The 21,882-nt window shown below is 54.3% G+C and overlaps 1 protein-coding gene across 9 annotated transcripts in view; it reads right to left on the bottom strand.

Annotated features, from left to right (window-relative positions):
- Positions 1 to 4,882: 4,882 nt before the first annotated feature.
- The window catches only part of ZBTB40 (zinc finger and BTB domain containing 40), a 74,735-nt gene continuing 57,735 nt past the window's right edge, over positions 4,883 to 21,882 (bottom strand). For 8 of the 9 annotated variants that reach the window (XM_043909155.1, XM_043909160.1, XM_043909161.1 and 5 more), the window contains 7 exons: positions 21,276 to 21,482; positions 17,550 to 17,714; positions 14,130 to 14,344; positions 12,667 to 12,829; positions 11,846 to 11,932; positions 10,534 to 10,751; positions 4,883 to 8,785 (listed from right to left, as the gene is read on the bottom strand). In XM_043909155.1, coding sequence (XP_043765090.1) covers positions 8,591 to 8,785; positions 10,534 to 10,751; positions 11,846 to 11,932; positions 12,667 to 12,829; positions 14,130 to 14,344; positions 17,550 to 17,714; positions 21,276 to 21,482 — 1,250 coding nt within the window. In that variant the 3' untranslated portion in view covers positions 4,883 to 8,590. The remainder of the gene's footprint in view (positions 8,786 to 10,533; positions 10,752 to 11,845; positions 11,933 to 12,666; positions 12,830 to 14,129; positions 14,345 to 17,549; positions 17,715 to 21,275; positions 21,483 to 21,882) is intronic. The other variant, XM_043909163.1, reaches the window with a different exon arrangement.

Raw genomic sequence — 21,882 nt, 5'->3', positions numbered from 1 at the left:
GGACGGAGAGACACCCAGCCGGGCCCTGCCCTCCGGGGACTCTGTCCGGCTGGCCCTCTTTTTCACCTTCCACTCCCCCACAGACGTCTACCCTACTTGAGCTTTGGAAGCACCCAGTGGGATCTCTGCACTGGGGCAAGAACTGCCCGGGGCTTTGGGTCCCTTGATGAATGGTGTCATTTTTATGGAGCACTCCCTACATACCATGACCTATGCGTGCATGCAAAGCCGCTCCAGTCATGACTGCCTCTTTGCAGCCCTGTGGACTGGAGCCCATCAGGCTCCTCTGTCCCTGGGATTCTCCAGGCAAGAATACTGGAGTGGGTTGCCACGCCCTCCTCCAGGGGATCGTATCAAATGCAGGGATCGAACCGGTGTCTCTTAGGTCTCCTGCATTGGCATGTGGGTTTGTTATCACTAGCAACATCTGAATTTCACAGGTGTTCCTTTTAATCTCCACAATTACCCTGAGACTTTCATCACCTCCAGTTTACAGAGAAGAAAAACAATCAGGTAAAGACACACAGACATGCCCAAAGCACACACCTAACAGGGGACCAAGCAGGGATCTGAACTCGGATCTGAGTAACTCTACAGCGGCCTCTGAACTGCTGCATGCTCTATTGTCTCCTGATCCTGTGTCCTCCAAAAAAAGCACCGCTGTTCTAGGAAACACTGCTTCCTTCAGGATCCCAGGATACGAGGAGAGATGGGGAAGGCAGAGATGCTTCCCTGAGCTGCCTGGGGGAGAAGCACCCTCACACACTTGTGCCCGACCCCAAGGTGGGCTCAGTGGGAGCTCAAACAGCGCCTGAACGGTCCTCTGATTTGAAGGAAGAGCCCTGGACGAGCCATCAAGGGTCCACTGAGGGCTGGTGACCCTGTGAGAGGTAGCAGGGGCCCCTCCAAGTGACAGTTCTTAGACCACAAATGATCTAGTCCCAAAACAAGGCAAAGGGCATGACTCCTATTGCTACTGGACACATTTCCAACTGATATAAGCAGAGTTTCCGGCCTTGTTGGCTGTCTCAGGCAGAAGAGACGGAGGGGGAGGTCAAGGAGGAAGCAGGTCAGGGGACGTGGTAGGTCTATGACCGTCCAGGTGGCCCTGACCAGTGGCCCAAGGACTGAGAAGTTGGCTGCCCAGGTATCTTCTGGCTAACTGGGTATCAAGCAAGAAACGCCTGGATGTAGCCTGGTGTTTAAGAGTAAACTCTGGGCGGCCTGGATGGGAGCGGGGTTTGGGGGAGAATGGACACGTGTATAGGTATGTCTGAGTCCCTTCGCTGCCCACCTGATCTATCACAACATTGTTAATTGGCTATACCCCAGCACAAAATTAAAAGTTAAAAAAAAAAATCGAGCTCTGGAGTCAGGCAGCCTGGATCACATCCCAGCTGAGCTGCTCACTGGCCATGTACCCGTCAAGCGGCTTTCCTGGGCGGGTTTCCTCGCCTGAAATGTGGGGTAACAACAGCACCTATATCATGGTGCTGGTGAAATAAAAATTACATAAAGCTCTTCATCCAGAGTCCAACATGTGCTAAGCACTTAATAACACTAATTATTAATGATGAGAGCATTTCTCGAAAATATTAAGCACCCCCACCAGTGAAAAAGACAAAACTAAAAAAAGAGAGAGAGAGAAAGGAAACAGCATTTATGGGTGTTTAGGTTGTGTGTCTGCACTGGCATGGGGTTCTTGGTACTTATGTCTCATCCGCAGCCCTTGCCTGGCCAGCCAGGTTAGCAGTCCCATTGGAGCAGGCATCACACACTGTCTTAGGCTGTCGTTGCTGTTGTCCAGCCGTGTTGACTAAGTCGTGTCTGACTCTTTGAGACCCCATGGACTGCAGCACGCCAGGCTCCCCTGTCCTTCACTATCCCCTGGAATTTGCTCAAACTCACGGTCCACTGAGTCAGTGATATTATTTAACCATCTCATCCTCTGCCACCCCCCACCCCTTCTCCTCCTGCCCTCAATCTTTCCCAGCATCAAGGCTTGGGTCCTGGTTCTTTGCATCAGGTGGCCCAAGTATTGGAGCTTCAGCTTCAGCATCAGTCCTTCCAATGAATATGCAGGGTAAATTTCCTTTAGGATGGACCGGTTTGATCTCCTTGGTGTATTAACCTGATCCATCCTCAGCCTCCACAGCGTCGGGCGTGAGACCATGTACATGATAGGACCCCACAGGCTCCAGAACTTCAGCTCAAGAGGACACCTGCTGTGCCAGCCTGTGTGTGCGTGTGTGTGTGTGAATGAAAAGGATTACGCACAGTTCTTGCCCTTGAAAGGGTCACAGTTTAGCAAGGGAGGCTCTCGAGTCATCCTGTGACAATCTAACAGCCCCACACTCCCAAGCCCACGCGCTCCTACCTGACACCTCTCTCACCCCCACAGTCCTGTGTGCACACGCGTCCCCCTGGCTCCCTGGGCTCAGAGGGCTCTGGCTCTGGCCTGTCTGGAAATGTGGGCTTTGGTCTGAACCCTGCATGGAGCACAGAGGTTTCAAAATGGAGTGAAAAGATGTTTGGTCCTGGGTCGGCCCCGTGGGTCCGCTTCCCCACCCCTTGTCCGTTTTTATCAGACCCTCCTGATGGCAGGTCTGTGAAATCTCTCCTGGAGGGCTACTGTGGGTCCCTGGACTGACCTTGTCCTGATGTGTTTGATCAGCTGTTTCTGGCCTGCGCTGGGGGAACTGGTGCACGCAGAGCCGGCAGGAGTGGTGTTTGATCAGAGCAGCTGGGGAGCTCCGGGCTGGGCGAGCTGCTGTCAGCCTTCTGCCCAGCTCTTCTCAGAGGACAGAGAGAGGAGGATGTCCTGACGGACCCGCCCATAGGTAACCGGGGGGCCCCGCTTGCTAGCAGTGGGGAGAGGCGGAAGGTGAGTCCTGCCTGAGGGTATGAGGGCAACTGGAGGAGCTCTGCCGGTCCCTGGCTGGGCAGGAGGGGCACCCGCCAAACCCCCAAAGCTCGCTGTCTGCTGCCAGGCATGTGGGAAATACAAGTGTCCAGTGGACGCGGGACCCATGCTCTGGTAGCACCGGGTGACAGAGCAGAAGGCAGGACAGACGCACAAGAAAGGCCTGGCGAGCATTCACAAGAAGCTGAGCTCGTCCCCCACACCAGCCCCCCAGCCATGTCCTAGATCCTCTCTTCTCATTGAAGCCGTGAGTCCTGGAGTGCTTCCCAACAAAGGTCTAGGACAAGGCACGTGGAGCCCTAAGTTCTTTCTTTTTTACCCAAACACGTGCCTGAGTACTGGCTCGTGGAAGGGAAGATGAACTATGAATCTGAGAGCTCCAGAGGCAAGGTGGGATGGCTGGACACCATCGCATCCTTGGTGTTTTCGCTTCCCGCCATCTCGCTGGATGCGTGCCCACCAGACCGCCAGTCTGTCCCCTTCCTCGGACGGGACCCCTAGCGGCGGGGCCAAGCAGCTCCGAGAATCCCGGCTCCTTCTGGGAGGTCCTGTCCCCCCTCTTATCGCTGTCCACCCCGGCCTGAGACAGAGGCTCTGGATTGTTTATAGTGTGGCCTGGGGAGCTCCACGGGACCTTCTGGGTCTGGGTCTGGGGCTCCCCTGCCCTCTGCTCCAGGCCCTCCATCTTAGGGCGTGTCCTGCCCTTCTCTGCCCTCTTCCCTCAGGTTCAAGTACTAGAATCAGGAACAGACGTCATACCATTGGCATTTTACAGATGTTGACCCTCCCCCTCACAGTCGTCGCCAGGAATGACTCGCCCAAGGTCACGGTCAGATGGGAGGTGGGCTGGGAAGCTGCACCTTGGCTGTGCTTCCAGCAGCCGACCCCCGGCCCAGACGAGATAACGACACCGCCAAGGAATCGCCCGGCCACTCTCCTCCCTCTGCTCAACCACTCCTGACCCAGAGCAGCACTTCACCTCTGCACGCGCTCACCTTCACGGCCAGAGCCCAGGATCACTGCCCCAGACACGACCGACGGCTCCAGCCCCCCTCCCCACACACACTGCTCAGGCAGAAAGGCCTGCGTCCTAGAGGCCTCATGGGCTCTGGGCAAGGGTCAGGACTGTCCCAGACGTGAGCAGAGCCACGCCCAACCCCGCCTCGGGGCAGACCTGAGCTTAGGGGGATGTGGGGTATGATGCCTCCGCCTTCCCCGCAGGACTCTCACTGCGGAAACTGTGAACATCCTGCCCGCGTGGCTACCTCTCGTTTCCGTGTTGGCTGCCAGCAACGTGACATTTTCAGTTGTTCACCACGAAAGGTTTCTGCTTATTTCACAGTTATCTGCTCAGCACTTTGCGCTTTGGGGGCAGTTGAGGTTCAAGAGATAAATGGAAAGTGGTGGGTGTTCTCAAGATCCCCAAGGATGCAGAGAGAGAGGGGAAGAGGTGAGACGTGTAAAGGGGCAGGAATGAATGCTCTCCCCAGCACTGGAAAATGTAGGGAATGGCTGACCTGCATGTGAAGGACTTATTAATAACAACTACAATTTTCAACACCAAGTTCATTAAATCCAGGCTTTTAATTAGAACAATTCTGTGGGGTAAATACAATAATTTCCTCTATTTGTGAATGAGCGAGCGCTGGGAGGAGGGAGCTTAGAGAGGATAAGGCTCTCACCAAGGTCACAGTCATAAAGTGACAGTGCTGGGATGTGCTGCGGCGGGTCTCTGAAACCCAGACACCACGCCTGCTCCCTGGGAGCGAGGGACAGGAAAAGGAGACTCCACCCGACAGGCGGGTCCTGGCCGTCCCCAGGCCGTGCTCACACGGTCCGCAGGGTCAAGAGCCCCTGGGAAAGCAGGCCTGTCCAGCCTGCTCCCATCTGACAGCTGCCCACAACCACAGAGAACACGGTCTGCATCATCACAGTCCATTTGAAACTCACACAGCATAATTCTTTCCAAAGTACGTATTTTATTTATATAGAGTAGTTCAAGTTGAATGCGAATTAATGGTCTGTAATCCAGTTTCAACAGCATCCTGTGCTGGCTAGCTGCCCTCACCACGGGTGGTAGCCACTGTGGCTGGCCTTTGTAAGGGACGTGATCAAACACTTTCCGATTGGGAAGAAATCTAAATTAGCCCAGGGGATATTTTTTTTTTTCTTTTTTCCAACAATGTCATCCCCAAAGCACAACGTCCTCTCCCTCCCCCCCAGGCCGAGTCTGAGGGGAGCAGCTTTCTGACTTCTTTCTGGCTGTGCTGCTGAGCTTTGGGCCCAAGTCCTACCAGCCCCGAGGCTGTCCATGGCCACAAGACCCCAGATCATTCTTTCGTGCCCACTTTCTCCCTGACTCCCCAGAACCCGGGAACACGCTGGGCCCAGTAGAGCTGGGCAGAGGCTGCTCAAGCCCTCCTCTGACAAAAGCACCCCCGGATTTTCTCCACCGCTGCCCAACTATCTACCCCAATTTCAGAGATACCGCTTGTCTCCTGGAACCACTCTGTGTAAGGCTGGCAGATCCTCCAACCCTTGGCCCATTCGTAGATCTCAGGGACGTGAGATATAAACACCACACCCGGCCCCCCCAATACTAATACGTAGTTAGCCTATGGTGGCTGCAGCGTCACCTGGGATAGAGAAGCTCTGGGCCCGTCCCATCTCTCTCCTTGGTGCAAGTTACACCAGGGGCAGAGAACGGGCTCCTCGTCTCCCTGTGTGCCGTTGTCTGACTGGGTCTCCTTTGCCCTCAGCCCGCGACTCTCAGGGCTCTTTCCGGGGGATGAAGCTGAAGAACACTCCGTGGTTGATGGGGGGGGCGGGGGAGTCAGACAGCTTCCTCAGAGATGACTTGAACCACCAGCGGAACCCTGCTTTCACACCAGAGATTGTGGTACTTCCTGGGCTCAGCGCTTCCCAAACATACAGCTTCTGAGACGGAAGAGAGAGGCCTTATAAAATAAACAAGTACAGACCGCTGTCTCTGTCCACTCCCTTTCAGCCTCTGTTCACATATTTGCCCAGGCCCATCTTCCCAGGGCAGTCCTTGCTCCTGAGTGTCTATCTGCCTCACTCATCTGTGATGAGCAAATGCTTTTCCATCACAGATCCCCCACTGTTCCCATGGAATCAGACTCCAGCCTGGAATTTGCCTGCCCTTTCCTCCTCACCAGGCGTTTCACGAGCTCTGGCATCAGAGAAGGGAGTTGGGGGGGTGGGGTGGGCGGGGGTCTCACGAATAAATCCAAGTGTTCCAAGAAAGCCCACAGACTCTCGGGTACCATGGCCAGTGCCCCAAGGTTCAGCCCCGAGACGGTCGGGGCAGCGACACGGCAGCAAAGGCCACGAGTGCACATGCCAGCCAGTGATGTGGACAAAGCAACTTGGGGAACAGCGTCCTCCCTGGCAGCAGTTCAGAGTCTCTTGGGCAGACGGAACTAGAAAAGTCTTCCTACAATGGAATCCACGCTTGGGGATCGCCAGGGAGCAATGGTGTAAAAATCACCGTTGATGCGGCATCTCGCAGAGGTCCACTTGGAGCAGAAACGAGACTCAGGGTGGACCTTCCCCTCGCGCCGACCAGAACCCACACAGGCCTCGTGCTCCCGCTGCCTGTGCCGGGGCTCAGAGAGCAGCGGGCCGCAAGCCCCGCTTCCCCGCCCGCTCTCGGCAAAGCGAGCTGCGGGTCCGGCCACTCTGAGGCGAAGGAGCCTCCTGCCTCCATCCGGGTCTCTGTCCGAAACCTGAGAACAGGGTGTCTCGGTACTTGAAAAGGATCGGAAAGTTGGGGTGAAAGTTTACAGCTTTCTTTATTCAGAAGACTTTTTTAAAAAGAAAAAAAAAAAAAAATCACTTTCCCCTACAGGTCCTCAGTCATTAATTTTTAAAATTTTTCCTTTTTTGGCTGGAAGAAGTTTTGATGACGCTGCGATTCCGAAGTACCCCTGCCTTCTTATCTGCCGGGCTTGGCCTCCACACCCTGCGGGCTGGACAGCTCCGTCCTTTCAGTGGGGTTTTATCTGGTGCCAAGTGGAGCTTCGGGTGTCATCTCGTCATTTGCTGATCAAGAGCAGTCCTGGTCTGACAGCTCACGGGGCTGAGAAACCTTAAGAGGATACAGACAGCCCTGGCAGAAGCAGCGAGGGCCTCACAGGGAGGCCAAGTCTTAAAGGTTTGAGCACCATCTTCTGGTCAGTCATTGGCCTTTGAAAACTTCATTTACTTCCTAATGGGAAGATCCCTGAACTGACAAGCTCAAGCGATTTGCACAGAAAATGAGCACGCGGCTGGAGGTGGGAGCGAGCTGCAGAGCTGCCTGCAGAGAGCAGGCTGGTGGTAAGGGCCATCCTGTGGCCCGTTCGGCAAAGTGTGATGGCGATAAAAGGACCGACCTCAGTGACTCGAATCGACCCCCTCCCCTGCTGGTGCCTGGTGATGTGAAATGTGCTTAGAGAGGAGGGGTGGCCTTGTCTTCAGGCGGCCTGTATCGTGAGGGTGAGGGATCAGACAGGGGCTTAGCTGCACAAGCTGGCAGGGAGCCGTGCTGGGCGTGGACACGCTGCCCTCGCAGACATCAACCTTCTGGCATCAAGGAAAGGAAGATAAATGCTAGCCATTCCCTCCGAACGGCGGGAACCTATATCCATCTAATTGCACTTCATAATGGATTCCATAAACCATTAATTATCAGATTATATTTTGGGAACTGAAGACAAAAAAAAAGCTTTGTGAAGTTCAGACCTCAGAGGCCTGCTGGCCAGCACTCCCCGTGGCGGCCGGGAAGGGCGCTGCCAGTGAGGCGACACAGGCGGCAGGGAAGACGGGGCAGGGGGAGGAGTCGGGGGCTGCGGGCACCACGCCCCCTGGGCCCACGTGCACCAGGGGGCGGGGCCAAGGCCTCCAGGCTGGGTGGAAGGTGAGGCTTTGATTAAGGAAAGGGGATAAGGACACCCCGGAAACACCGTGGGAACCAGCCTCCGGTGCAAAACACCACGAGGAGTTTCCGGGAGGGCAGGCATGGTTTGCAGCTACGTGGCCTCACAGCGGACACCCCCACGGCCGTGGGGAGGGCCGACGGAACCGACAGGGTGGGCCTCGGCCTGGAAACGAGGCCTTCCTGATGGGCATGCTCTGCTGGTCCTACTGCCGCCGTGAGGGGGCTGGGAGGACGCCAGACTCGAGGAAAGGGATCCCCGCACGGTCTGACAGTGCGGCTCTCCCCCTTCTCAGCGGCCAGAAGGCACTGGCAGCGTGTGCTGGCCCACTCCGCAGACCACGGCCCCGCCTGGAGCTGCCACTCCGCACACTGAGGGCTGCCGGCACGCCACACCTGTCCCTCTGGTCACCGGCCCTTACCCCACTGCTCCTTCAGGCTGTTTCAGAAGCCACACTCCGCTTGGGGTGGACAGGGTCACAGAGGCTGCCACAGGAGGCCTGTGGGGAACAGGCCTGCTGGTCACGGGGGGGCGGTCGTGTTGGCTGCCAATGACTCAGATGCTGGTTTTATGAGAACAGCCATGCTTCTGCCCCTTTCCCAAGGAGACCACTTAGGTTGGTGCGAAGCTAAGATGCTCAATACTGTGCCAGGGAGGAAGGGCAACAGGCAAGTGGGGAGCTTTTCCTCCACTGCACACGCAGGACCCCCCCGCCACGAGGAGCCACTCATTTGGCCTCCCCACAGATCAGGGTCACGGTCCCATCCAGCAAGTCCTCCACGGTCACGGCCACGAGCTCAGAGCTGGTCTGGGCTGTCTGGGAATCCGGCAACGTCACGAACACCTGTGAGCCAGCAAGCTGGGTCTCCTCCAACGTGATCACCTGCTCCGTCGGGGCCACTGGCTCTGGGGTCTGGATCACCTGAAAGGGAAAGGCCGCGAGGCAGGGCTGGGCAGTGTCCACAGCTGGCTCCCCAGAATTTACATGGTTTTCCTCTCACGCTGTAATGATGGTATTTATGTTTTCACCTGAGGAGAGCAATTACATGTGCCTAATGGGAAGAGGCAAGTCTAACACACCCGTGATGCAAAAGAGAAGGCAGGCAAACAATTTAAATAACTCTGTGTGCTAAATTGCTATAATTTAGCTCAGTACGCCATCTCAGGGCGCCTGGACTCTATGATTACACACCAGTGAACACGGGCTCCGCTTCTCACACTGGTGTTCCTGTCTCGAGGATTACACCACAGAGCTAAGTGCCATGTGAAAGGAGTGCTACTGAATGAAGGTGGTTTGTGTCATGCTTGGACCAGGGAAATGGGGACGGCTGACTGGTAGCCTCAGCTTGCCGTAGGTGGCGTGTTTGGGCCTTGATCAGGTGAAGGGCCTCACTTGGGAGGCTAGGTGGCTACAGGAGAGAACAGATAGACAGAATGTGGCTTCTATCAGCTCCCCCGCACAGCTCACCTGGCTGAGGTGCCCCTTCAAATGTGCATCATCTGTTAGAGCTGATGTCCCCATCACCGGGAGAACTAGTCTGCTAAGAACACCTACTTGCTGCCTGAACCTCAACCTTCTGAGCCATGGAGCTCAGGATAGCTGATGCTGTCAATGCGGAGGGCCCACACAGGGCTCAGCCACCCTGATTCTTGAGGGCTGGTCGAGAGCGGAGAGTGTGTCCTCCTCTAGACAGGAGTGGAGAGACGGGGGAGCCAAGCTCAGCCACGTCTCTGCTGTGGGAGGGAAGAGGCTGACTGCAAAGTTCAATAAAAAATCATCTAGGACAGCAGCTTTCATACTGTCGTTTTAGCAATGGACTCTCTTTTGTTTTTCCCCTCCAAAGGACATCTTACCAAGAGTCCTTATATATATATATATATATATATATATATAAAATAAAAGCAGAGCTGTTCTTCTGAAATGGCAGCAGGAGCAGCACCCAGAGGCCTGGGCACCTGCCGTGCCCTCTGCTCTGCACAGAGGCCTGCAGGAATGCCGCTGAAGGGACTGCTCAATGGGACAGGATGAAGTGCAGCCCAGCCAGCTCCCAGTCCCTCTCTGGTCCATCCACAATTTACTGTCAATCAACAGAATGGAGCTTCATTCCCTCTTCTGCCCACCCTCTCTGGAGAAGACCGGAAGAGCAGTAAGAGTTCCAGAGACACAAAGGGGCCGGAGCAAACACAGCCTTGAAACCTGAGAAGAGGCGGGTTTTCCCCCAGAAAAGCCCAGACATTCAAACATGCTTTGAGCCCAGCCCACAGGGGCTTATCAAAGCGTTTCCACCCAAGGTGGTCCCAACAAAGAGCTCATCCACCTCCTCCAAGGTTTCCTGTAACTCTGACCACACCCCATGGTGGTCCTCAGAGGGTGAGGGAGGGTGTGAATTGGGAACAGAGGCCCAGGTCATTCTGCTTTTAACATTCTTTTTCCAGCCTCTCTATACCCAGGGGCCATTTCACAGGCAGCCACCAGGTGGCTAGAATTTTGTGTTCTGTCTGATAAAAGGTCCAGGGAGACTTCTGCAAGATCCTCCTGGCCTTGAAGTCATCACTCACGGAGCCCCCTGAGAGTCCCAGGAAGAAAGGCTAGTTGTCTGAAGGGGCTGCCTCCAGAGAAGCCTCAAGACCCCTGGGTCAGCACCCCCGCATCCGAGGCCCCACAATCACCTGCACCATCTGCGACTGGGTTTCAGCGCCCAGCACCTTCGGGTGTTCAGACTCCAGGTGACAGTCCAGCTGGGCCTGGGAGGTGAAGAGCTCCCCGCAGAGCTCACAGGGGAAGGTACTCTCCGACTGCTTGAAGTGCTCGGTGGTGACATGGTGCTGAAGGGCCCCCGGGAAGCGGAAGGTGGCCGCACAGTACAGGCAGCGGAAGGGCTGCGACCCTGCGGGAGGGGGACGAACGTGTGGCTGAGGGAGCCAGGGCGGGGCGGGGCCGGGAAGGGGCAGGGCCAGGCTGGGCCAGGCGTCCAGAGGCAGCTCTTCAGCTTGTGTGGGGCCTGGAGCTTGAACAACTTGGGGAGCCCTCTTTAGGGAAATGAATACAAATTTACACACACAGGATTGGGAGCTTTGGAAAAGTCCCACCAGTGAGAGGTCCCAGGTCCAGCTTCATTAGCATCTGATTCAGGCTACATCTGCCTCTGCCAAAGCCTATTATTCATTCATTCAATGGTAAAGATGTTGACCATTTTGTCACTTTTAACATCTCTGAAATGGGACCAACGACATGTACCGCTGCTGCAAGCCGTGCAGGTCGGGTGTAAGTGTCCACGAGCACCTGTGCACGCACGCCTGAAGAGGCAGCGTGCAGACCTGCAGCACGCCTGTCCACCGCCTGAAAGAAAAGCCCTGAGACGGGAGCCGTGCGTGCTTCTAACTCACAGGAACCCAGTGGTTGAGGAGGGGGGAGGTCAGGTTTGAATGGTGAGCTGCATTCCCAAAGCAGGAATCAGAAGAGACTAGCTCTACGTTAATGCTCAGGAGACCAAAACCACAGGCCTTACCACGCGCTCCCTCACTGGCGCTCTTGATGGCAGAGGACAACCCCGTGTGGAATAACATGCATGCCAATAATTTCACCCGAGGGCTACTCTGGGAAGCCGAGTTCTTATGTTAATCAACTTACTTAAAGGCAGACGAGACTGCATAAAAATCTATGTCAAACTGAGCCCAGAGCAGAACTTAGGATAACCAGTTTTTCTAATGGTTCGTTAAAAACGGTGCCTCTTAAATAACTGGCATTTAGGTTTGATGCAACATAGCAGCAACAACGATAATCACAGGTAATGCGTAAGATGCCTGGAGAGTGTTCCGTGCACTAACGTGTTCGGGTCTCACGGTTACCCGATGAGGCAGGCAGTACCCTCGGCCCCATTTGGCAGGTGAGGCACTTAGCCTGGGCAGCGCGGCTGTGAACAGGGGGCGGGGAGGGCACGCACCCTGGGCCGCCCTGCGGGGCACCTCGCGGGGCACTGACCTGAGTGCTGGCACTTGATGTGAACCTGCAGCAGGGCTGGCGTGGGGAAGAGCTCCTTGCAGTGGTCACACTCGTGGAACTTCATGTCTGCGCAGCGCACGAGAGGAGACGTGGTGGGAAGAACGAAAGGGAGACTCGGGGGCTGGGGAGTACCGGGGCTGGGGCGAGGGCACACACGTGGTGGGCGTCTTAAAAGCGCTAGGAACCTGACTCCTACGCTAGGGGTTGGCCAAAAAGTTCGCTCAGTTTTTCTGCACGATGTTGCTTTCTGGCCAGCCCAACACACCAGCGAAATGTGTGGTAAAGAGCACCAGACGTGGATCCAGAATGGCTGGATGTAAAGGGGAGGATTGCAGAATCAAAGGAGGAAACACCCGGAGCTTAGCGTACTTCCATGCGCTCAGGAAAGCCTCCCTGAGCGCGAGCTGCTGTCATCATGCCATTTACCTGCCACACAGGCGTGACTAATCGACCTTCTGAAGAGAAGGGAACTGGCTCAGAGAGAGGGGTCACTTCCCAAGGTCACACACTGGAGTGAGGAGAGCCGCCCCCGCCTGTGTGCCCTTTCCCGTGTCACGACCCCCATCACCCGGGGACGGCGGGAGTCACACTGCTCGAGGTTCCAGGACCTCTGCCTCTGCTAGTGGACGGGTAGACGGACGTGGCACCCACGGGAGTCCAGGGCGCGCCGGGGAATCACCGAAGCACCCCGTGCTCCAGCACGGGGAGGAGCGATTTGGGCCTGGAGCCCAGGGTGCTGAGCCACCGGGCCCCCCCAACTCGCCAGACCCCCCTCCCCGTCCGGGGCACCCCAGCGTCACCTGCATGCTCCGTTTTGATGTGCTTCTTGTGTTCAAGGGTGTTGGAGAAGGTCTTGTCACAGGAGCTGCACTGGAGGGACGAGAACTTGGAAGATCGATGGTTCTGAGCAGCAAACACGTCTGGGTGGTGGGTCCGATTGTGGTACCACAAGCCGGACAGTTGCTGAAAGCAATGTGGCAAGCGTCAGGTCTTAAATGTTTCCGGAAGCTGGAGGGTTCACAAAGACTCCGGAGAGACAAGCGCTCCCAGGGAAGCTTATGATCTGGAGTCCCACTCTTTTTTTTTTTTAAAGAGTTTATTTGAGCAAAAATTGATTTGAATAAGGCAGCAGCCAATCTTAGAGAGAAAGGAGCTCCAAGGAGTGGGGAGCCCAGTTAGTTAGTCGACCTGGAGTCTCACTCGTACCCGTCACCATGAGCACTGACAGGCGACGGAAGGCTGGTATTCATGGCAACGAGGTGCCCGTGTATGTACTGAGGCCACTACAGGGCAGGGCTGGGCCCTTCAGAAACGCAGCCTCACAGCACGCCTGGGAGGGAGGTGCGAGGCTCTCTGCAGTGCCCACGGTCACACGACTAGCAAACAGAAGCACCAGAGCCACACCCTGGCCTGCCTGGAGAATCTGTCCTTCACCACCCAGCTGTCTCTCGGAGGCCCAGAGCGCAGCAGGGAAACCTTTTGGAGAGGGGCTGCTGGGCCAGCTCCGAAAGCCAGTGTCCCTTCTTCCTGTGTTCGGGAGCGGCGCTGTGACACTCTCCCTACAACTCTGCGGATTCCCAGAGACCCGGCCTAGGTCTCACCCAGCCCTGCAAACCCAACGTCCCAGTACAAGGCTCAGAACAAAGCTAGCTGTCCATTTCAGTTGAGCTGAAATGAGCTGCTGGGCATCTCTCTGTACCCAAGTGTTATACACGCCAGCAAGGGCCGTCCTCCGCTCTGTGGTCTCAGAGGGCTTTTCACAGATGTGGTTTCTTTTCAGATCCATATGGGGTTTCACTTAATTACATAGCGAACTCTAAGGTAAAAAAAAAAAAAAGAGCTCTTCCCTAGGAGTTAAGGAAAAAAAAAAGAAACTCACAAAACACCAGTAATTCTGCTAAACAAGATAATTCCAGCCACTGTCATCCTCACATCCCTTGACACATGGATCAATAGGTTCCAAAGAATGTTGAGTATCCAGGGAAAAAGCAGCATTCAGTTCAGGACAAGGCTGAACTCTAAGAGAAGGAGGGCAAGGACTCTTGGCTCCAATTAAAGCTCCCCACCGACCCCACTCTGACCAGTCACTGCAGAGGAGCTGAGTAAGCTACCAGCTGCGTGCTTCGTGAGAACCAGCCGCCCTGTCACATCCTGGAGACGCGGGGTGTCCCACAGGCCGCCAGCCCCGGGGGGCCGAGGGAGACCAGAGGGTGGGGGGGGGGCGGTGTGGAGCTGGGGAGGCTCCCGCGGGGGCCGGGCTCACCTGGTAGGCCTTGTTGCAGATCCCGCAGCTGAAGGGCTTCCCCCCGACGTGGGTCACCATGTGCCGCTCCAGCATGGACGGAGCGCTGAAGATCTTGCCGCACGTCGGGCAGGGGTGGTACTCCTTGGAGTGCACCTCGTGGATGTGCTTGCGGTGGTCCTGCAGGGTGGGGAAGCTCATCCTGCACTTCTTGCAGTCGTATGGGTCTTTGATGTCTGGTGGGCGGGGGAGACACCACAGGCAACAGTCAGTGAGAAGAGGTTGGCTGTGTGCAGTTCCAGAAGCCAGACTGCTCGGAGGTCACACGGGGCCACGGATCCAAGGGCTGGGAGTCACTGTTATCTACCACCCAACCACCTCCCACCTTCGTCCCGGGGTGGGGGGTGAGACTCCTCTGAGGCTTCTGGATTAAGCACCTCTGAGCATTTAAGGACTGATGCTGAAGCTGAAACTCCGATACTTTGGCCACCTGATGGGAAGAACTGACTCATCTGAAAAGACCCTGATGCTGGGAAAGATTGAAGGCGGGAGGAGAAGGGGACGACAGAGGATGAGATGGTTGGATGGCATCGCCGACTCAGTGGACATGAGTTTGAATAAGCTCCAGGAGTTGGTGATGGACAGGGAGGCCTGGTGTGCTGTAGTCTACGGGATTGCAAAGAGTCGGACACGACTGAGGGACTGAACTGAACTGAGCATTAAGCAGTTTACCTCGATTCCTCACTTCACGTCTTATGATTCAAACTTGATTTTACTATTTTCCAGGAAGCAGGACTCTTCCCTTCCCCTGGTGGTGAGGGGCACTGTGGAGTTTTCTAATTCTCCACAGAGACTCCCCATATATCACTACTGAAGCATCACTACTTTCTCTGTGGTCAGTAGGACAACTCAGAGGAGGAATGCATCCTTGATCCCCACTTTAGATTCAACCACAAAAACATTTTCCTAAGCCATGTCTACTAAGTGCCATATGACGGGTGAGTTTTAAGTGCCCTCCATGCCCTCATTCACTCAGTCCTTCCAATAACCCTATGTGCAGATTCTATGACTAGCCCTACTTTACAGATTAGGAAATTTGAGCTTTAGAGAATGTCCAATGGCGTGAGTAGGATACTGCGGAGCTGGGCAACCAGGCCACGCTCTGCACTGCATGCTTAACTGGACAAGGCAACTCCTCGGGGGAACCTCAAGAATGAGAACTAGCACTGATGAAGACTACATTTGCCAGCCCTGTGGCAGGAAACATCAGTCCTTTCTCTGAAAGTAACGAAAAGTAAAATGTTTTAATAATAAAATCCTTTGCCCACAAGAAAGGCCCAGCCCACAAGCCAATCTCCTGTGTGCGATGATTGATATTAACTTGGGAATTCCGACATGCGGTGGGACTCGGGATCGTTAACTAGTTTCCCCACAGACATGAGCTCATGAGATCTCAGATTCACACTGTCTTCTAAGACACCTGAAGGGATTCTCCAGAAGCAGTGAGGAGACCATGAAACAGGCAAGAACAGCCGACGAGAGAGGGGCCTGGATGCTGGACCTGCTGCAGGTGACGCGCGCCAAGTCATGGCGGAGTGTTCAGGGTCTGCTCTACTCTGAAAACTGATAAGTCTGCCCCTCTCCTGACCCCACATAATGCTCCTGGGACAATGTGACTGGAGCGGAATGCCACTGAAAGAGGCTGAGAGGACTTCCAAGTTGTGGCACTGGCTCCAAGCCAGATCTCACTCATCCGGAAGTCTACCGCAACTAGATTTGCTGGACGTCCTTGTAAGACTCCTGGGGGGTAATGGGGGGTCACGGTGGGAGGCACTTTATGTTTTCCCGCACTGCCCAGCATCCAGCCACATGCTGGGTACATGCACGCTCTGGCCAAGTGCCTTGCTGGCCGGCTGACAACAGGCCTGAATGTGTTGACAGAAAGCACATGTTTGTGAGATACCGTATTTGCCAACAGCTAGAAACTGGTGTGTGGGGAACAGAGGCAGGGAGGGGAAAAGGGAAGATGGGAATGCAAGGTGCAGGGCGTGAGGGAGGAGACAGGCTCTGACGGTGACAGATGGCACCGGAGACGGCTGCTCTTGTCACCAGCGCCGTCTGCACTTCCTGAGCGCGTTCTATGTGTCAGGCGTGGAGCTTCACGCTCCACGTGTGAGGTCTCTTCTCCTCTCAACAACCCAGTGTGGCAACCTTACCATTTCCTCTCGCTTACCGAAGGGGTGGAGCTTAGCAAGAGAAGGAAATCTGTTTAAGGCCTTAAGGAAGTAAATGGCAGAGTAGTCAAGATTCAAACCCAGGCCTGTGTGATTTCAGACCCGGGCTGTGAAGCCCCTGCTGGACTGTGCTGATCACGCGCCTGCGACAACTAGCGTGGCTGGAGACGGTGTGACCCGTGCGTGTCTCCTTGATGATGCGTACGTGCATGCCCGGTCGCTTCAGTTACATCCGACTCTTCGTGACCCTACGGGCTGTAGCTCACCAGGCTCCTCTGTCCATGGGATTCTCCAGGCAAGAACACTGGAGTGGGTTGCCCTGCCGTCTCCAGGGGATCTTCCCAACCTGGGGACTGAACCCGCATCTCCTGTGTCTCCTGCATTGCAGGCAGATTCTTTACCCACTGAGCACGGGGGAAGAAGCCCTTTCTTGATGATGGGGGATCACAAAATCTCCTCTCCCTCCCCGCCGTGTGTGTAGAATGGACATGTGTCTCTACCTGTAGCGGTTCTAGTCAAAGGGGACAAAGACAGGGCCACTGCTGCTGCTAAGTTGCTTCAGTCGTGTCCGACTCTGCGCAACCCCATAGACGGCAGCCCACCAGGCTCCCCCATCTCTGGGATTCTCCAGGCAAGAACACTGGAGTGGGTTGCCATTTCCTTCTCCACAAAGACAGGGCAGACCCCACTAACTGAGTGAACACAAGGCATCCAGAAGAGGATGCCGAGCAGCAGGCTTTTAAGGGGCACGTGAGGGGCCACACGCTACACATTAATTCACAAAGTGTCGGGCTGCTCCTCGGGGGAAAGGCAGGTTATGACCAGAAGGAGAGTGGGAGAGGCGGGGTGGGAGGAGAAGAAAGCAGCTCAGCAGACAAATGGGGAATATTCTGGGGCTCTGTGAGCCTGCCTGTCACAGAGGCTCTTTCCTTCAAACATAATTGGCCTCTGTCAGCCAAGAAGAGCCAGGTGGGCTAAACCAGAAGACAAGGAAATAGCCCGGACAGAGAAATGAGGCATCACACAGAGACACATTAAAATGGGATTCTTCTGGAAATAGCAAAGAGGGACTCCAGCTTTTTGCAGGAGGACAGGGGAGGGGAAGGCGCTGAGCGGGGCCCGGGAGGGTGGAGAGCCGGCCGCCGTGAGGACCGCTGCGTGCCTTCCCAGGGCCCAGCCTGGCGCCCTGTGCAACCTCAGTACGTACTGTGAAAGGTGTGCAGGTGGATGGAGAGCCCATTGGCCTGCCGGAAGCCCTTGCCGCAGTCTCTGCAGACATATGGCTTGTCGCCGGTGTGTGTCCTCACATGACGGGACAGCTCGATGGACTGGGCAAACACAGCGTCACAGTACTGGCAGGCATACATCTTCCCTGGAAACACACGGGAGTCTATCAGAGCCAGCACTAGACACGTAAGGCATTCATAAAAACACAGTCACGTTCTAAGGCACACGGCAGGGAAACATCAGGTAGTGTGTGACGTGCTGGGTGCGAGCTCTGGGCCATCCGGTCAGACGGCACCTCACCAACACAGCAGATCACACAGAGGGCATCAGTGTGGCCTCCCTGCTCTGAGACTACCCATCTGTGAATCTGGCCACTGCAAGTGAGGACGAGCTGATTCCATTCCCAGGAAACAGATAGATTCTTGAGCCCAGAAACACCTGAGCCTGGATCCCTTTGAAAACACACAGGGCAGAAATGCACATAAAAATGACAGACAGAGCTTCCGAGAAGAATGAAAATTTTCTGCCAGCAACTTGCTCTAAAGATTCTCTTGCCTTCTCTATTTTCTCATGCACGGAGTGAAAATACAATGACCAGACTAGACTGCCAAAGAGTATTAGAAAACACTGGTAAAGAGCATGTCTGGAAACCTGGTACTTGTTAAAAAAAAAAAAATGCTAGAACAACTGTACTTCCAATCACCCTTATGGGCCAACAAAAAGGGGGAAAATCTATAAGGTTAGGGTGCAGACCCCCCAGATCATAGGGTTGACCTTAACTAGGGTGATCAAACTCATTTTCATTTTTTGTATGTTTACCCTTTGGAATAAAATTTTGTTAGGAAAGAAAAGGGTTTCTAGAACCAAAGGCTGAAACTATTGAGAAGCCCAGGACTCAGCCTTTGGCCGCCTTCTCCACCTTCTGGATGATCTCATCTCAGAGCCTTGCATTCCATCTGTACACTCACAGCTCCCACATTTAGAGCATCAGCTCCAGACTTACAGTCACTGCCTGTCTATCGGTCTCCTTCTCCACTTGGAGGTCTAAGAGGTATCTCAAATTATCATATACCAAGACAGACCTCCGGATTCTCTACCCCACCACCCACCCACCCATATACACACACACACACTCTCACATACCCCCACACCCACAGCCACTCACACACACACACACTCTCTCACACACACACTCTCCCTCTCTCTCCAGTTTCCCCGTTTCCTTAAAGGGCAGCATCACTTGCCTGGTTGCTCCTGTCCAAACCCCTGAGCCATCCTTAATGCCTCTCGTTCCCTCACATCCCACATCTAATCCATTCTCCATCCTGTCGCTTCGACTTTCAACAATACAGCCCCCAACTTGAATGTTTTTTACACCTCCCCCAACATGGCTCTCATCAAAAAGTCCATCAGCTCCACAACGGATTAACTATCTCTTTGTTTATCCTATACGCCTGCCTTGTTAAGGTTTATTGTCTAGAGTGGTCAGAGTCAACCTGAAAAACTGTGAGTTAGATCCTATCACTCCTCTGCTCAAAACTCGCCCATGGCTTTCCGCGGTAGACAGACAACGCTCCCAAAGAGGTCCACACCCTCACGCCCGAGGCTGTGCGCTGTCACCTTACATGGCAAAGGGGACTTGGCAGATGTGACTAAGGACCTTGAGATGAGGGCACCCTAGGTACCCCAGTAGGCCTAACTGGAATCTCAAGGGTCCTTGGAAGAGGCAGGGAGGACAGGCAAGGGGGGTCACAATGACGAGGCAGAGACTGCAGCTACGGAACCCCCTCTGGCAGCTGCGAGAAGCAGGGAACAAACTCCCCGAGAGCCTTCAGGAGGAACGCGCTCCGCCAAAACTTTGGTGCTAAAGCTTCTTAAGGCCTATTTTGGATTTTTAACTTTTAAGATGGTAAACGATAATACATTCATGCTGTTTCAAGCCACTGTTTCTGGAAATTTTTAACAGCAGCAATAGAAACTAACACTCCTCACATAAAAAGCCAAGTCCCTACCTTGGCTCCTAAGATCCTATAAGAGCAACCTTTGGTGACCTCCCTGACCTTATTTCTCAACACTGGACTCTCGTGGACTGTGCTTCAGCTCCTTCTAGTTCTCTCGGGCCCCTCAAGCAGTTGAGGCTCTTTTGCTCCCACATGGGGTGTGGAGCTGTGTGGTCCACATGGTGATGTTCTTCTCCTGGATCTTCCACTGGTTCCATTCAGGTTTCAACTCAGATCTCATCTGCCCTCACTGTTGACAGAAATAAACAGGGCCTGACCCGCACCCCTACTGCTTACTCGGCTTTATTTTCCCTCATTGCAATGACTACTATCTGAATTTATATTATACACTGATATATGGTTGGTTTTACCCACTGGAATGTAAGTTCCATGAGGGTGTGTACAGTTGCACCATCTCTAGCACCTGGAATGATGCTCAAGAAATTCATTCACTCTGTAAATGTTTATTGAGGGCCTCCTCTTGCTGAGTACTATTCTAAGTTCCACAGATACAGGGGAAAGAGGGGGAAAAAAAAGACTGAGAGCTCTATCCTCACGCAGCATGCATTCTAACAGGGGGAAGACCAACTATAAACAAAATAAAGATGGTAGATGACAGATCGATCCTATGGTAAGCTATATGGAGAAAACCAACGCAGGAGGGCTAGAATGCTGAGATTTCACACAGGGTGGGCAGGAGAGGCCTCACGGGAAAGGCGAGGCATGCATGAGGACTTGCAGGTGGGGAGGAAGTGAAGCCTGGAGGCGTCTGAAGGGAAAGCCTTCCAAGCAGAGGAACAGCCAGAGCACAGGTCAGCAGAAGATGCCCCGCAGGTCAGAGGCCTCGCAAGGAGGCTGCAACAGGTGGAACAGGGCGAGCGAGGGGACAGCAGTGAGGGATAAGGTCAGCGGGGCATCAGGGGACTTGATCACGAGGAGACTAGCAGGCTACCTTCAGAGTTCACGCTGACTGAGGTGAAAACTCCTTGCAGGGCTTTGAGCAGAGAAGCGACCTGCTGTGGTTTAGCTTTCAGAGGCTCGCTTGAGCCTGCACGTTGACCACACTGCCCAGAGAAAGCGGGTGAGGGGGAAGCCCAGTTAGGAGGCAACAGCAGTGGTCCAGGTGAGATGGTGGTGGCGTTTGTGCTCACACATAACTGCTCCAAAAGATGCACAGCCTCCTCCGGGAAGCTTTCCCTGACCACACACCTCCTCCTCCCCTCCCACTGGACTAGAAACCCTTATGTCCGCCTTCCATGTGTCCCTGTAATGGTTTTATTCCACCTCACACCACTGAGGTCTCTGTCGCTACACTAGAGACACTCGAGACCATCAGCTCCATGCTCACAGGGATTCCAGGTAAGACATTTAGCACCCACCACTGCCCGATCCACAGTGCGTGTTCAACCATGGTTTTCTTATGCTTGACCTCCACCTCGAAGCCCATGGGATTCCTGGCTTTATGTAAATTCTGTAACCGTAAAGTCACCACACTAAGTCAGCTGGCCACTCTTTAGACTCTCACCATAAGCATCTTACATGTCTGTGCACAAAGGTATTCCCATCAGCTGTGGGCCTGGAGATTGTGTCTGTTTCTGCTTTTGATCTACTTGAGACTTTTTATCATGCCTAATTTCCAGTGGGTTTTCAGGCAGCTCACACCATTAACATTTGCAGGAAGAATGAAGACATTCTCCACACCTTACCTTCTGAGTGCTTCTTCTTGGTGTGGTAGGCCAGGGCAGAGGCCTGGGTGAAGGTCATCAGGCAGTGCTTGCACATGAACGGCCGGTCCCCCGTGTGAAGGCGAAGGTGGTTCTTCAGGGTAGAATTGGCCGCAAACTTTGCCCCACATTCTTCACAGGAGAATGGCTTCTCATCAAAATGCTCCGTCAATTTGTGGTACTGCATGCCTAGGGAAGCCGTGCCAGGGACCAGAAATACGAGTGGTCAGAGCTATGAATCCAGCAGGAGGACACGCCTGAGCACTGCCAGGCCAGGCCTTGAGAGAGAGAGCACGGTGTGAATTCACGTTTCTGTTTCACTAGGTCTCAGGCAAGGGAAAACAATCTACTTCTGCTGATTTCTAGGACTCTTGTTTACTCTCCAGAAACCAGTGGTACATGGAAACCAGAGTATCAGGTGAGAAAGAGCTGGTTATCGTCGTGAATAATAACAGCCACAGTTTACTGAGCACTAACTCTACTGAAGACATGGTACTAGGTGTGTTAGCCATACTGTCTTAGATCTTCATGAAAGCGAAAAGTCGCTCAGTCGTGTCTGACTCTTTGTGACCCCATGGACTATACTGTT

This window comes from Cervus elaphus, chromosome 8, assembly GCF_910594005.1.
Source record: "Cervus elaphus chromosome 8, mCerEla1.1, whole genome shotgun sequence".
Lineage (NCBI taxonomy): Eukaryota > Metazoa > Chordata > Mammalia > Artiodactyla > Cervidae > Cervus > Cervus elaphus.
Note: the sequence above shows the minus strand (reverse complement) of the source record. Positions and strands in the feature narration are given on the sequence as shown.